The sequence below is a fragment of the Triturus cristatus genome, chromosome 7 (genome assembly GCF_964204655.1).
Source record: "Triturus cristatus chromosome 7, aTriCri1.1, whole genome shotgun sequence".
NCBI lineage: Eukaryota > Metazoa > Chordata > Amphibia > Caudata > Salamandridae > Triturus > Triturus cristatus.
In genome coordinates, this window is record NC_140590.1 from 1,714,688,613 (window position 1) to 1,714,702,415 (window position 13,803).

General features: G+C 45.2%; 1 protein-coding gene across 1 annotated transcript in view; it reads right to left on the reverse strand.

The window, feature by feature from the left end:
• Positions 1 to 13,803, reverse strand: part of LOC146812862 (alpha-2-macroglobulin-like protein 1) — a 315,131-nt gene that overhangs the window by 70,062 nt on the left and 231,266 nt on the right. Inside the window, exons 26-28 of the mRNA XM_085619933.1 lie at positions 11,544 to 11,691; positions 9,743 to 9,817; positions 7,183 to 7,345 (exon numbers count right to left, since the gene is read on the reverse strand). Of these exons, the coding sequence (XP_085476059.1) occupies positions 7,183 to 7,345; positions 9,743 to 9,817; positions 11,544 to 11,691 (386 nt within the window). The remainder of the gene's footprint in view (positions 1 to 7,182; positions 7,346 to 9,742; positions 9,818 to 11,543; positions 11,692 to 13,803) is intronic.

A 13,803-nucleotide genomic window follows, 5' to 3' on the forward strand; every position in this document is an offset into this window, starting at 1 on the left:
AAAAGAATTGCAGTATAAGTATTGGGACCCTGAGCCCAAGAAATTAGATCCTGCTTTGACAAGAAGAAACCTCTGCCCGACGAGAAGGAACTGGGAAAGCTGTAAGGAGGAATACTGTCCCTGACCTGGGGGATTGGCCTGCAGTAGTTGCCTTGCTGCTGAAGGAGAGGAGAAAGACTACAAAGACTTTATTTTCCAACTTGTGCTTAAAGATCTCCAAGGGCTTGTGAGTGAGCTTGCCCCCTGAACGAAGTCCCAGAACCAGTGGACTTCACCCGCCTTGAGAGGAGCTGCTGAAAAACGCTGTTCTCCCCGCAGCGCTGAAGCAGAGAGAAGTGTGCACCTCATCAAGGTCGATGCGTGCACTGGGAAGCCCGAGCCAAGCTGTCCGGCCCGAACAACGTGACTTTGTGGCCCCCACGAGCCGTAGCTCGCAACGTGAGGGAAGGACTTCGCACCGCACCTCGCTTTCCCCCCTCCGAACCGTACTACTCAACGCGCACCCTGCCACTGATGTGGGGAGACTGCGGCGCGTAGAGCGGCTGGGTACTTCTCGCACCACTGCAGCGTACAGTCCGCTTCGCACCGCTCTCAGAGGATTACCCGAGCATCAACTCTCAAGGTACGGCTCATACGCCGCAACGAACAGCAACTGCACCGCACAAAGCACCGTCCCCTCAAGCAACGCGACTCTGGGCCTCCACGAGCCGTAGCTCGCACCATGAAAGAAGGACATCGCCGCGTGCAACGCTTTTGTTTTCACCGCTTCGTCCTTGACAAACTCTTCCATCTAAGGTACTGTGTACGACTCGCACTCCGGGTTTGAGCGCATCGGACATTAGCGTCCGCTGCGCGCGTCAGACTCTTTGGGTTCATTTCATCACCGTAAGGACCGAACCAAGGAATGCGAATCGCACAGACTTTTTTAAGATACGCTTGACACAAGAATTCTTTTATTGCTCATAGTATTGTGGATACGTCTGTCGTTATATGGTCTTGTGCTAAGCCTGATATAAAATATACTTATTTTTGATAATCCTAGTGTGGAGTCCATTTGTGGTGGGTCACCTGATTACTGTATGAGTTCACAAATGCTTAACCCATAACGCCTCTGAAATAAGTCTTGTCTGCTCGCGCCAAGCTACCTAGAGGGTGAGCAGGGGTTATTTTAAGAGGGTAATCCCCTTATCCTGACTAGACAAGAGGGTCCCTGCTTGTCACAAGTGCCTACCTGTGCCAACCAGAGACCCCCAATTCTAATAATGGGGGTTAATGGAATAGACAACGAACTTCCCATACTATATCCACAAAAAGGGCTTTCGCAAATTTCATCCACGCACAGTTCAGTGGATTGTCTGTTACGACATCTGGAGTAGACAGGGTGGTCCATCAGTACGAATGTGGATCTATGATTTACAAAGAGTGCCATGTTGAACACAGTGGGATTCTGCTCATCTCTGAAAAATCATTAATCAGTGCACATAATAGGAATGCGTCTGATTCACAGATACTTAAATGCAGTTGCCACTGAGTACAAGATATCAGTGTTTGTCACACACAAATTGAAAGGTGTGTTAGTAGAAACCAATGTTTGTGAAGAAGTAAGGGGTCTAGCCTTGTTGAAAGAAAGATATATTTAGGAAAAGTACAATCCTGTAGAATTGTATGCTTCTGACCCTGGAAGGCATTGTATGGAAATCTGAACAGAAGAGCAATACACACATATGCCTTTGGTGACAAGTAATTGAGCAACTGATTACACGCCTTAAAAGATCTATTATCAGTTTTATTTTTTATATCAAGGAAATCATGTTATTTGCAAAGTTTGACAGGGGAGGTTTAGAGCAAGAAAAAGGGATGGCACCTTAGAACATTTTTCATTAATGAAGTTGGCAGTTAAGAACTTGACCTTGTATTGTTAAGAGCATTTTAGGTCAAGTTGCACACAATTATTCACGCAATCTACAGTGATTTCAGTTAAATAAATGTAATGAAATCACATAGTAGCCTTTTCTTATATTTTTGTAACTGTCTCAAAGTCCCTGCCAACATTTTGGCCCTGCTGTTAAGGTCTATGTTACATGAACAGTGTTAACCCCTGTTTGCTCTCTTACCCAGACATAATCAGTAAACACAATTCAAAAAGTCATGTTCCTACTGTTTGCAAAAGTGCAGGGACATAATATGGCAGATGGTGTTTATAAGGCAGGATAGCAAAAGCAAAAATACCTAAGAACTTGAGCTGGTGCCTTATTATTCATGTTTCTTAGATGTGGGAGTCTTGCCTGTGTTTGCGTATGGATTCATTCAGCCTTCCCCTACCTCGATCTCTAGAGTTCAGGGACTTTTACACGGGAAGATCATATTTGCTTTTCTATTCCTAATAGTCATCCTCCAAATCCTAATTTTCTGACCCATTAGTTGATCCATGAAAGAGTCCAAGCATTTGATGGGCTGGAGCATCTCTGTTAGTGAGGGGGACCCCCTGCAAAGTACGTGGAGCGGGTCCCGCACCTAGCACTTTTGCTCAGGGGTCCCCCTGGAGTTTGGGACCCTCCCTAGCACCACAGAGGCTGCAGGGGTTTATGTTACTCCACTGATCTCTGTAAGCCTACAACAACGAGCCCTTGGGTCTTCGTAAAGGTCCAGTGATAGCAACCGGTGGCTCAGGTGTATTGGCTGGCACCAAGGGTGTGTTCTGACGTGACAGCTGGCCCTGCAGCTGGGATCAAGGTCTCATCTCACACAGTGACCCAGATTAGAGCAGAGGTTTGCAGGCAGGCCGGATGGGCTGTGGAGCCTGAAAGATGAAGACAGCAGCAGTGACATTTGGCTGAAGAATGAATGAATGAATGAATGAATGAATGAACCATGCTTGGTGCAAAAATAAATGTTCAGTCAGGTACATTCATTCATAATGAAACGTGTGTCAGACAAGGTTCCGGGGTACCACACTGTTTACTGGACCACAACAGTAGGGGTTGAGGTAGTTCACCACTGATGTCTCAAGGCTGCCTCTACCGCGCCTCTGCAAACACAGCAGCAAGTACATCCTTTTTGCACTTACCTCTTAAGGTAGATATGGACGAGCAATCCAATGCTTACTCAGGGAGGTGGTGTGTGGCTAGACACTGAGAACTCAATAGTGCACACAATAACATCCCAATAGAGAGTGGGTCCTATTCTCATACTTACATTTGGTTGTAAATATATATATTTATTTATGACCGAAATTACTTCTTTTATGCCTGGCAGAAATTCACAAAGGGATTTTTGGCAGGCTTTAACCTACCTATTGGGCACACATCTCTGCCATAAGAGCCGAGGTCTCTACAGCCATAAATCTCACTCAAGAGGTGGGAAGTGGGCGGTACAAGGCGTGGTTTGCCTGGAAAGTTTTGGAACACCGACAAAGTCATACATTTGTGAGTATTTCCAAAGTCCCCTCCCTCTCCTTTCCAAGTAGAAAGGCTGGTGTAACGCCTCTTCCAGGCTGGGAAGGTGAATGGTTCACCCCCTGATCTGTTCTCTTCCACAACAACTGACATCACTAGTATCAATGACTAGCCCATATACTTTTATACCCATGCACCTATTGGTGAAAACCATCTGGGGGGACAAAAGGTAGGTCCTGCCTGAAAAGCTCAGTCCCACATTACGAAAAATACTACCATCTCAGGTCTTAATACCTCCTGTATAAATTAACAGCAGTGCTCCTCTCAGAAACAAAAGGCATGACTCAGCAGCTGGCTACTGCGGCATTTCTAAAGATACCTTGGTCTCCATCCTCCCAAACCTTAGAGTTTGGTGCTTTCCAGAAAAAAGCTTCAGGGATGGCAGCAGGATACCTGCTAGTCTGGCACACTCTCTTTCCATTTGGTATGCTTGCCCGCTTTCATAGGGAAATCAAAATGGATTCTGCCGTGTCTGTAGAACACCTTTGCACACATACCTCTTGCACACTTCTGCTGCACAATGAAGAATGCACATGTCCACACTTATTCAGACTGTACCTTTGGGTACACTGTGTTGGTGTAAGACCCAGATGTGATTAACTTTATTTAATTCCATTTATACAGAGGCCAGTAGCTCACTTGCACATGCAGGTATCAGGTATAAAGGACTGTCCTTCAGCTAGGAATTCACAATGCCACCTGTGAGAAATTGGGCTACTGGTTGAGGGGGTGACACCCTACTCAAGTAGGAACCACAATCCTTGTCGAGGCGAGGCACAAGTAAAGCCCAAATTAACCTGGCTCAACCCTCGGGTAGCTTGTCACAAAGCAGTCAGGCTTAACTTAGAGGCAATGTGCAAATTATTTATGCAGCACTTCAAACAGTAATAAAGTGAAAACACAACACAATAAAAATTTAACACACATTTAGTAATATAGAGTAACTTTTAATAACTAAAATAAGACAAAACCAAAAAACTCCAATCACTAGAACCGGAGCTATGCAATTTTAAAGATTTCAGTGAAAATAGCTCTAAAACGACAAAGTATCAATTGTGGATAACTGGTTGCACCGGACCTAGACAAAGTCACAAGTTCAGGCAGACTGCTGGTCAGCCAGAGACCCAGTTAGGCCTTTTGAACAAGAGTACCTTAAATTCTGGTTGTAGAGTGTTGCAGGGTCCTGCATCAAGGATGCATCATGCAGCTGAGGAGATGTGTCTGTTCCAAGGAGCTGGGGAACTGTAATGCAAGGTCCTGCATCATCAGTGATGATCCCATGGATGAAGGCTTGTAATGCAAAGTCTGGTGTCTAGGATGCGTCACGCAGTCAAGGTGATGCTTTGGTTCAAAAGAGCTGCAAGGCTGTGATGCGAAAACGTGCTTCATCATCGAGATTGCTATTAAGTAAAGATTTGCAATGCGAGGGCCTTCGTCAGTGATGCTTAGCACAGTGGCGGGTCCGATGCGGGCTGCAAGTTCAATGCTGAGCCCTTGTGATGGGAGAAACCTCACAGCAGAGGCGAAGCACCTGTTCTGCTAGGGATTAAGCCGTGCAGCATAGGAGATACGTTAGTTCTGCTGGATCCGCAGATGGGCTGGTAGAGCTCCTTCAGGTCTACTTCCAAGGGTTCAGAAATGGGGGGCTGCACTTGGCAGGGTAGGACTTGCAGATGGCATAGTCCAGGTGCTGGGTTCAGATTGTTGGAGCCTTCTGTCCCTGAGACTCTAGTCAGGAGGCCATCTAACTTGCACTTGTAGTCACTCTGGAGTCCTGATTTCAACAGATTCAGGTCCTGTCCTTCTCACCCAGGCAAGAGGACAGCAAGCAGCAGGTCAACACAGCAGGGCAGCAGTCTTTCAGGGCAGCAGCCCAGCAGAGTTGCAGTCCTTTCAGCAGCACAGCAGTCCTTCTTCCTGGAAGAGTATCTACAGGTCCAGAAGTGCCCTGAAGAGTTGGTGTCTGAGATCCATTTTTTTATAGTGGCCTTCCTTTGAAGTGGGAGAAGCTTTGAAAGGTTTCCCTTTAAACTCCACAGGCATCATTCCTTCCCTGGGTCCAGACTAACAACAGGGGGTATGCAGACCTCAGTGTGGAGGCAAGGCATAGCCTATTCCAGTGTATGTAGGACTGAGCCAAGCTCTCACCTCGCATCCTGCCAGTGATGGCTTATAAAGGTACACCTAAGCTCTCTATTGTGTGTGGCTGTCTAAAAGGAATCCACAAAGCCCACCTGTCAGCTACAGTCAGTCATGTGACCCAGAGACAGGCTGCAGGCACTAAATGGCTAAGGCAGGAAAATGCCAACAATTCTAAAAGTTCAATTTAAAATTTGACTTCACTATGAGTTAGGAGTTTTCATTACAATTCCGGGGACAGCAAACATTAACTGGGTACCTCCGCCCAATTGTAAGTTATCACTTATTAAATGTAAAACGATAGCTCCAATGTTATCCTGTGGGAGAGGCTACCTAAGTGGGTGGCACAATTAGTGCTGCTGGTCCACTATTAGCATTCACTTTACAGGCCCTGGGCACAGGTTGTGCCACTTTACTAGAGACTTACAAGTAAGTTAAATATTACAATTGGGTATAAGCCAATTTTACCATGTTTTAAGGAGACAGCACAGGCACTTTAGCACTGGTTAGCAATGGTAAAGTCCTAAAGCCAGGAAAAATGAAGTCAGAAAAACAGGAGGGTTTAAGGCAAAAAGATAGGGGGAAAACCACGCCAAGGATGCCAGGTCTAACACCTCCACTTTCCGTTTTTTGCAACTCGATGAGCTGAGACTGGTCATGCTCACAAAGGAAGGTGGGATTCCCTGCCACCCCAGACCACATAAATGCATAGTATCTGAAGCAGGGGTTCTCCTGAAAATGCATGATGGTCATGTGTGTTGCGGCCAAAATAAAAATGTTAAACTTTCCAGGGGCTCATGTCCAGATTCACTTAGGGTGGATGCTCATGCCCACGGTCATGCACAGGACATTCCCTTCCTATCAATGTGCAACCAGCCTCAGACTGGGTTTGTCATCTGCTTCCTCAGACATGCAAGTGACCTTCGTGGATGAAGAAAGGCTTGTGGGAGTGAGATAGTGAGATAGCAGGCCAGGTGCAGACAGCAATGTCAGATTTCACTGGAGTTGCATAAATGCAAAACTCTGGCAGTGTAGGCTGTCACATCAAACTATTTTACTCCAGAAAAGGCAACTTTGGGCACTGGTTTGGTGAACAGAATATATGCTTAAGCTCCCGGATGATGAGGCTGAAGCAGATGAGGGAAGGAAAGGCTGTGGAGTTTGACAGAAAGACACTAAAGATGTTCTCTGTGAAATTAATGTGGATGGCTTAACCTTTTAGGTTTGCCAATGTGCAAGTGCTCCGATGCATCCTTCCTGCTTCGGTGTCTTGAATCTCAAAAGACATGCCGGAAAATCTTTGATCACTGTGCATGAGCCAGATAGATGTATGATGCCTCTACACAAGCAGGCTTCAGTGAGAGAGGGGTATAGTTAACAGTACAAAGAAATGTTGCTAAACAGGGCAATAAACTTGACGGAGAAAAGGGTCTACGGGTGCCCTACTAGCCACATGCATGCCTAGCGTGCACTTGGTGTGGATGGCAGAGTGTGTAAGGTGGACAGGGCCAACAGATTCATTCACTCCAGGTAGCAAGGGCTTCATAGGCTCATGAATGTTTGTAGCACAGTGGGTGAGACACCTTACCTGAGCTCTCCACCTTTCCATAAACCTTCTTCAACATCAGGTCCAGCAGGGGCTCGTCGCCACACAGGGCATAGATGTAGGCCAGCACTGCCTGAGTGTGTGTTGTGACCTCTTCGTGGGTGATGTTCCTCAGACACTGGAGAGCTTTCTCCACCAAGCGGAGCTGCATGGGGCACAAAGGAAGTTTGGATACAAATTCTTGAAAGGGACTATGACCACCTCTACTCCATGAAAGTGAGTAAACATTTATGTTATGTCTTTCATTATCTGCACAAGCATGAAGATGTATGCATAATGGACAGCTGCATTACCTAATAGTATATTATCTGATCAATCAATGACAACAAATGTCTTCCAGTTTACTAAACAAATATGTCATTTTTTCCCCAGCTCTGTCATGGTGGTGCCTTAACAGGGACATGGTTTGTGAAGGATTGTGTTGTTATATGTCTCTTACATAAGCTCCTCTCTGTCCTGTCTATGGAGAGCCTGCACTTTTATCCAAATATCTCCAGCTGCTGAATTTTACCTATGTTGAAGGTTCTACTTTTGTGCTAAAAAAGCTTCTCACTTATAACAGAAAGGGACCTTCTTGTAGGTAAGTACCCCGAATTGTTGGTGAAAGCAAAAAAATGAGTAAATTTAGACTATTCTGTACAACCTCTTTCACCCCTGATATAAAAGTGCGGGAGGAACGCTGTGGCTTCAAAGTTAGTCACTGTTAGCCGCCAAAAAGAAATAAATAGCTCCAGCTGGGGTGGTTGGGGATGTGGTCAAGGGGTGAAAGGACGGGTTACCACGAGGTGTGTAGATTTCAATAGTGCAGCAGGTGCATTTGCACCAGGGACAAGGGGTGTGATGGGCCCACTGCACCCCAGATAAAACTGTTTTTAATACTGAAAATGGAGAGATGGGGTCCCGTTTTCCTTGTTTCCATTACTCCACCAAATATCAGGGCACTAGAATGAGTGCTCTATATTATAAATACATGTATGTACATTTATGCACTCGTTCATTCAGAAACTATAGAATGGTTTGGAAATATGAACATTTAAAGCAGGGGTGCTTAATGTAGGTCCAGGAGGGTCGGACCCATTCAAACGTTTACAAATTAACATGGTCAATTATTTCCAGATAGATTTGTTGGTTGGAAATGTAATTGTTTTCAGATCTCAAAACTCCGTCATGGAACCAGCTTTCCTGGACCTGTGGTTGGCATCCATGATGTTATACAACCTGTTTTTCAGGGAAGGGGAGGGAACCTCAAAAGCTTGCATGAAATGTAGGCGCGCACTGGTAGGATTGGGACCGCCTCTTCAATCTCATGGTCTCTTTGGACCACATTTGGCAACAGCAGGATGATGAAGAATGTTGGCTCAGTCTACCCTTGTGGTAGGAACCTGAACCCTCTAGAGAGGTCCACCTGGATGCACTTCAGAAGTGTCATGACTCCTGGTGTAGCTGAGGGAATCCTTAGCTTCCTGGAACCTCTCACGTTCAGTGCAGCAGAAAAATAGTTCCTGATGGGCCTGTGAAGCATTACCAGAATTTGGCAGACTCCAAGATCTAACTATTCCAGACATAATAGGTGTTTTCTGATGGCTACTTGGGAGCTGATGAAACAGTCAAGGTGGACACACTTCCCAAAGGGGAAAAGATAACAAATGTTTGAGGGGCTTCATTATGGAGCATCTTAGGGGGTCAGGGTAGAAGTAAGTAAACTTATGCACGCTGTGTGGCATGAATATGCAACAGCAAAAACCAAGTACTCTGAGCCTCAGAAAGGAAGAGGTATGTAGGGGGAACTTGCCCAGTGTAAAAGATGGATGTGAGGGCAGTCTGCAGCCGCACCCAAACGCTTTAGAGAAACAAGTCTAAAGTGGCAGTCAGTCACAGAAGGCACTAAGTCCAAAGGGACCCCAAAAACCCCACAGATTCACAATTTAAAGCAGAAGCTGCATTGATGATTCCCTTAAAAAGCAACCAGGCTCAAACCCGATCACACTTTGCTGTTAGAGGATATGCCCTTTTTTTTGTTCCAAATATGTTCTTAGTATTTTATCATTTAAAAATAAAAAGATATTAAATGGTACAAAATAAATGCTAGGATCAGATATGCTGAAAGGGAGCAGTAAGGTCAACATATTGGAAAACACGTGGAATAAATGAATGAAATGCAAACAAAAATGTAGATTTTTCCGCATGGAATAACGACGCTCACACATTTAGGCCCAGAGGAAGCCCCTAAATTAATTAAAAGATGGGGAAATCAAAAAATCTGTGCTACAATCTCTTATACACCACCCAGAGGTTGCACGAAAGAGCAAAGGGAGGTATGCATTGGTGGGCGGGGCTATGTTGTGGAGAAGGACTTGTTTGCACAGAAATAGACTGACGTGTTGAGCCAACAGTAGGTTGTGTCAATGACTCAAGATGGTGATGGAGGGCGGGGCCATCTGATGCATGGCATAAATGTTAGTAGTCACCTCAGAACTTCTCTCTGAACTGATTACACATCCCTCAAGTTGCACTCACACTGGGTGTACTGAGAACTACTCACATCTCGCAGCTTTGGCACCTCCAGCAATCTTGCGGTGACGTATGCCGTGATAGAGATTTCATCATCGGGTCCCTCCTGAGGTGGAGACAACGAGTGAGAACATAATCAGGTTACAGGCACATGTTCAACACCATTCTAGAAAACACATGACTTCATTTACATTAGAACCTACAGCCATGTGGGGCATTTATGCATCATTGCCAGCTATGGTACCTAAGTAATGTACGTACAACTGCACTCACAAAGTTATCCAGCGTATCACGGTATGCAGATTTGGAAACTACTTCCTGCAGTGCCTCGTTTCTCCTGCTCTTTTACAGAGAGCCTCACTCTACAGCAGAGAGGAGATCTGACCTAGGGGCATAATGTCCTCCTTGGATTGTGGAGACCTGGGTTTTAAGATCAGACTTGGCACTGGACAAAAAATAATAGGATTCTGGGCAACTTAAGTTATACCCCTGTATCTCAAACTGTAATTAGATATTAATGTATTATAAGTTGTTTTATAAAAGGTATAAGACATTATGTAAAATAAGCACTGTAGAGTGTACTGGCTAATGCTGTCTTCATGATATGTTACCACCCTTAGTGCCACCACTTTCTGCGTCTGTAACCTGGTCTCACCTGGACCACACATACAGGTGTGTGCAGTGCCGACTTTGTTGGAACAAAAGTGCAAGAGTCCCAAAGTTTTTCTTAGGAGCCCGCAAACGATGCTGCTGAATATCGGGGTTGCCGAATGCCAAGGCCACCTAGTCTTGATTCCACCTCATGCTTCTTTCTTCCACCCCCTAAACTTCCTCTTTTTAACTCATGCTTAGAGATTCTCTTTCATCCCCGCCTTCTCCCTTTGTCATTCTTTGCCTGTCTTGCTCTTTCTCCTTCATCCTTCCTTTTCTGCTTCTCTCTTCCTCTGGGTCATAGTTTAAAGGTGAAAAATAAGTTCTGGTTACCATCATTGAGTACTTGTGCAAACATCAGGACCAACTAAGCACCGGTCCAGTTGTATTATGGCATTTCATGTTTGGGGCGCTCCTTTTACAATAAGAATATTTTCTCCAAAGTGCAGTGGACCTCCTTTCAAATAAAAACCTCTGTCCCTTTCATGCATCTGTCTGTTCAATACTTGGCACTCAGACCACATTTCTCGTGTACGGTGAAAGCCGAGGAGGAAAACCCAGAGTAAATATAGAATTTCCCTCATTGCTCTGAATTACGAAATGAGCATGTCCCAAGAGCAGTGGTCACTAGGAAGATATTTAGACTGGGCCGTCAAGAACAAAATCTCAATGTTCTAACTGCTGGCTACTCTACTTCTGGCTCCTGTACTTGAAGTCACCGTGGCCTAGCATGCACTCACCATCCTGAAGGGCTGGAAACAACCGCTGGACATGCCATTGGCATCATGGGTAGGATGTGTCTACTGCCTCCTTTACTTAAAGTCACTGCAACCTAGCGGACACTTACTTTCCTGAAGGGCATGTCCCTGCGTTGGAAGCAACCGATGGACCGCTCATTGGGTTCATGAGGAGCACGTGTCTTGTCTCTTCTACTTAATGTTACTGCAGCCAGGAGTACACTGACTGATCTTAAGGGCTTCCCGCTGAGATGGAAGCAACCATTGGACAGGTTGCTGCTTCATGGGTGGCCTGTATCCTCTCCTTAAACTTACTGCAGCCAAGCACACACTCACCATCCTGAAGGGCTTCCCGCTGGGTTGGAAGCAACCGATGAACCAGCCACTGGTTCATGGGTAGCCTGTCTACTTTCCTTAATTCACTGTGGCCTTGCGGACACTCACCATCCTCAAGGGCTTCCCACTGGGTTGGAAGCAACCGCTGGGCAGCTGTTTCTCCTCCAGCCATGTAAGGGCCTCACTCATGATATTGTCGTCCAGAGAGATGTATTGACTGGAGAGATGCAGGATGGAGATGAAGAGAGCCGTCAGCCTGGAGGCAGAGAGAGAGATAGAGGCCATGAAGGACTTGTAGGGGAGAATCAGAGGGTTAACTGGAATGACTGAGTCATGCTCAGAGCTGATGAACAGCTTCATAGAGAGTAGGAAAGAATAACATAAAAATGGATTAAGAACTGCTTAAGGACAGGTGGTGGGTCTAAGGACTTACTGGGTGGAAAAAGCATGAGAAGGGAAATACATGTGGAATTTGGGGAGGTGAGACTATCACGTTGGATTCCATGACAACGTAGTGATACGCACAGAGGTGGAATGAGCTTTATAAGAATGGATCTCCAGGTGTCCGGCCCACATAGCAGTGGATGCAGATTCACTATCTCTAAGACTAGAAAATGCTCACTGAATCTGCTTCTATGGATAATACTCTGGTCCAATTGTCAACTACTGACGAGATTTCCAGTTTCCCAGGATAATTCCTTTGGCAATAAATCAATATTTGGCAATCCAACGTTTACAGAATTTATCTGGAATAAAGTAAGAGTGGTCCTTCTGCACTGGTACCGAAGTAGGACAGGAATGAAGGTCTCAACAGATAGAGGTGACTTTAGATTTGACCTTAACAGATATCATGACAGCAACATTCTGCAGCAAGATAGACACATTTATCAAACCAATAGCAAACAATACTCCAAACTGGCTACACATGCCTGAAAATATCAATCTAATCTCACATTCTCAACCAATCAAATATGAAAATGAGTTTTCTACATACCGTAAATTCAGCAAGACATGTTTTTCAAAGAATAGCAAAACAACTCCAAGTTTTACCTACAAGAGAATGCAGCATAGTGGCTCAACCATGACCTTATATTGAGGAATAAATCTCTTTATTGGACGAAATTGTGCATATGTATCATGCCACCGAATTATGAGACAACGGCAAAGTAGAACCCTCTAATAAAATAAGTAGACAATGACATCTTGTGAAAACTGAAACTATCTTCACTTAAAGACCATTCTGACATCTGAATTTGAAACGGCATAATGGCTTCGATGTGACACACCTGAACTCATATATTCGCGTCTGAGTGATAACTGAAAGAAACTGAAGGAAAAACATCTTACCACTATAGGCTATTAAATAAGGGTGCTATTAACGCCCTTTAGGAATCAGAATAAAGCTCTGCACATGTCCTACGGTAAGGTCCTTGGAGCCTGAAACACACAACTTCCCAACCAGCTTACTAGCTGAAATACGCCCTGGTTCCAACAGATTGCAGCAGGGCCGGCTTTAGGGCAGTGCGACTTTTGCGACCGCACTGACCCGACCTCAGGGGGTCGCTGTGTTTATCAATAGCTTATGATTAGAGAGATGAAGGACACTTTTGCCCGGTGGTAGTGAGAGAATCCGAGGAGGTGGTTATGGGATGTGGGGGCGCCATAAATGATTGTTGCACAGGGCGCCCCCAGCGCTAAAGCTGGCCCTGGATTGCAGAAACATAGGATAAAAGTCCTTGGCAAAATGTTGGAATCCACCCGATAGGGGATCACTTTGCGAAATCAGAATCAAATTTGGTTTCGCCTGGGCCATGTTATTACCCATAATGCTCTTCCAGTTAGAGCCGTTAACCTCCAGTGGGCAATAGACAGTATAGAGCCAGAGAATGCGGAATGCCTATCCACAGTCCTGACTTATGGGCGAATTACACATGCAGTGACCATGTTATACAGAGGTCTGGCCCGGCTTACTATCCTAGCATGAACAGCCTTAAAGCAAAATAGGAAAGGAAGATAAATTGGGTAATAGCAGAAAACCAATGGATAACAGATTTATGGTACAGCAAGACAGTAATTAAGAACCCAAGTTCACAGTTTAGTTATCTGCACAAACCTATTTACCACCTGCCAGAATAGCCCATATTTCCCATTGCGAATGGCCAGTGTCCCAGATGCTCTGATATGGTGTGGAAATGCGACAAAACACGGGGGAGAGTTCTCGAAGAAGTAACTGTTCTAACGAGCAAGACCTTTACAGCCTCAGCAAAGATGAGCCTCCTGGATCTAATGCCAAGAGCTAAAAAGAATAAACAGCTCTGTAGGTTCATGGACCTGGCTTTGGCAATAGGTAAAAGGAAGGTAGGCATGA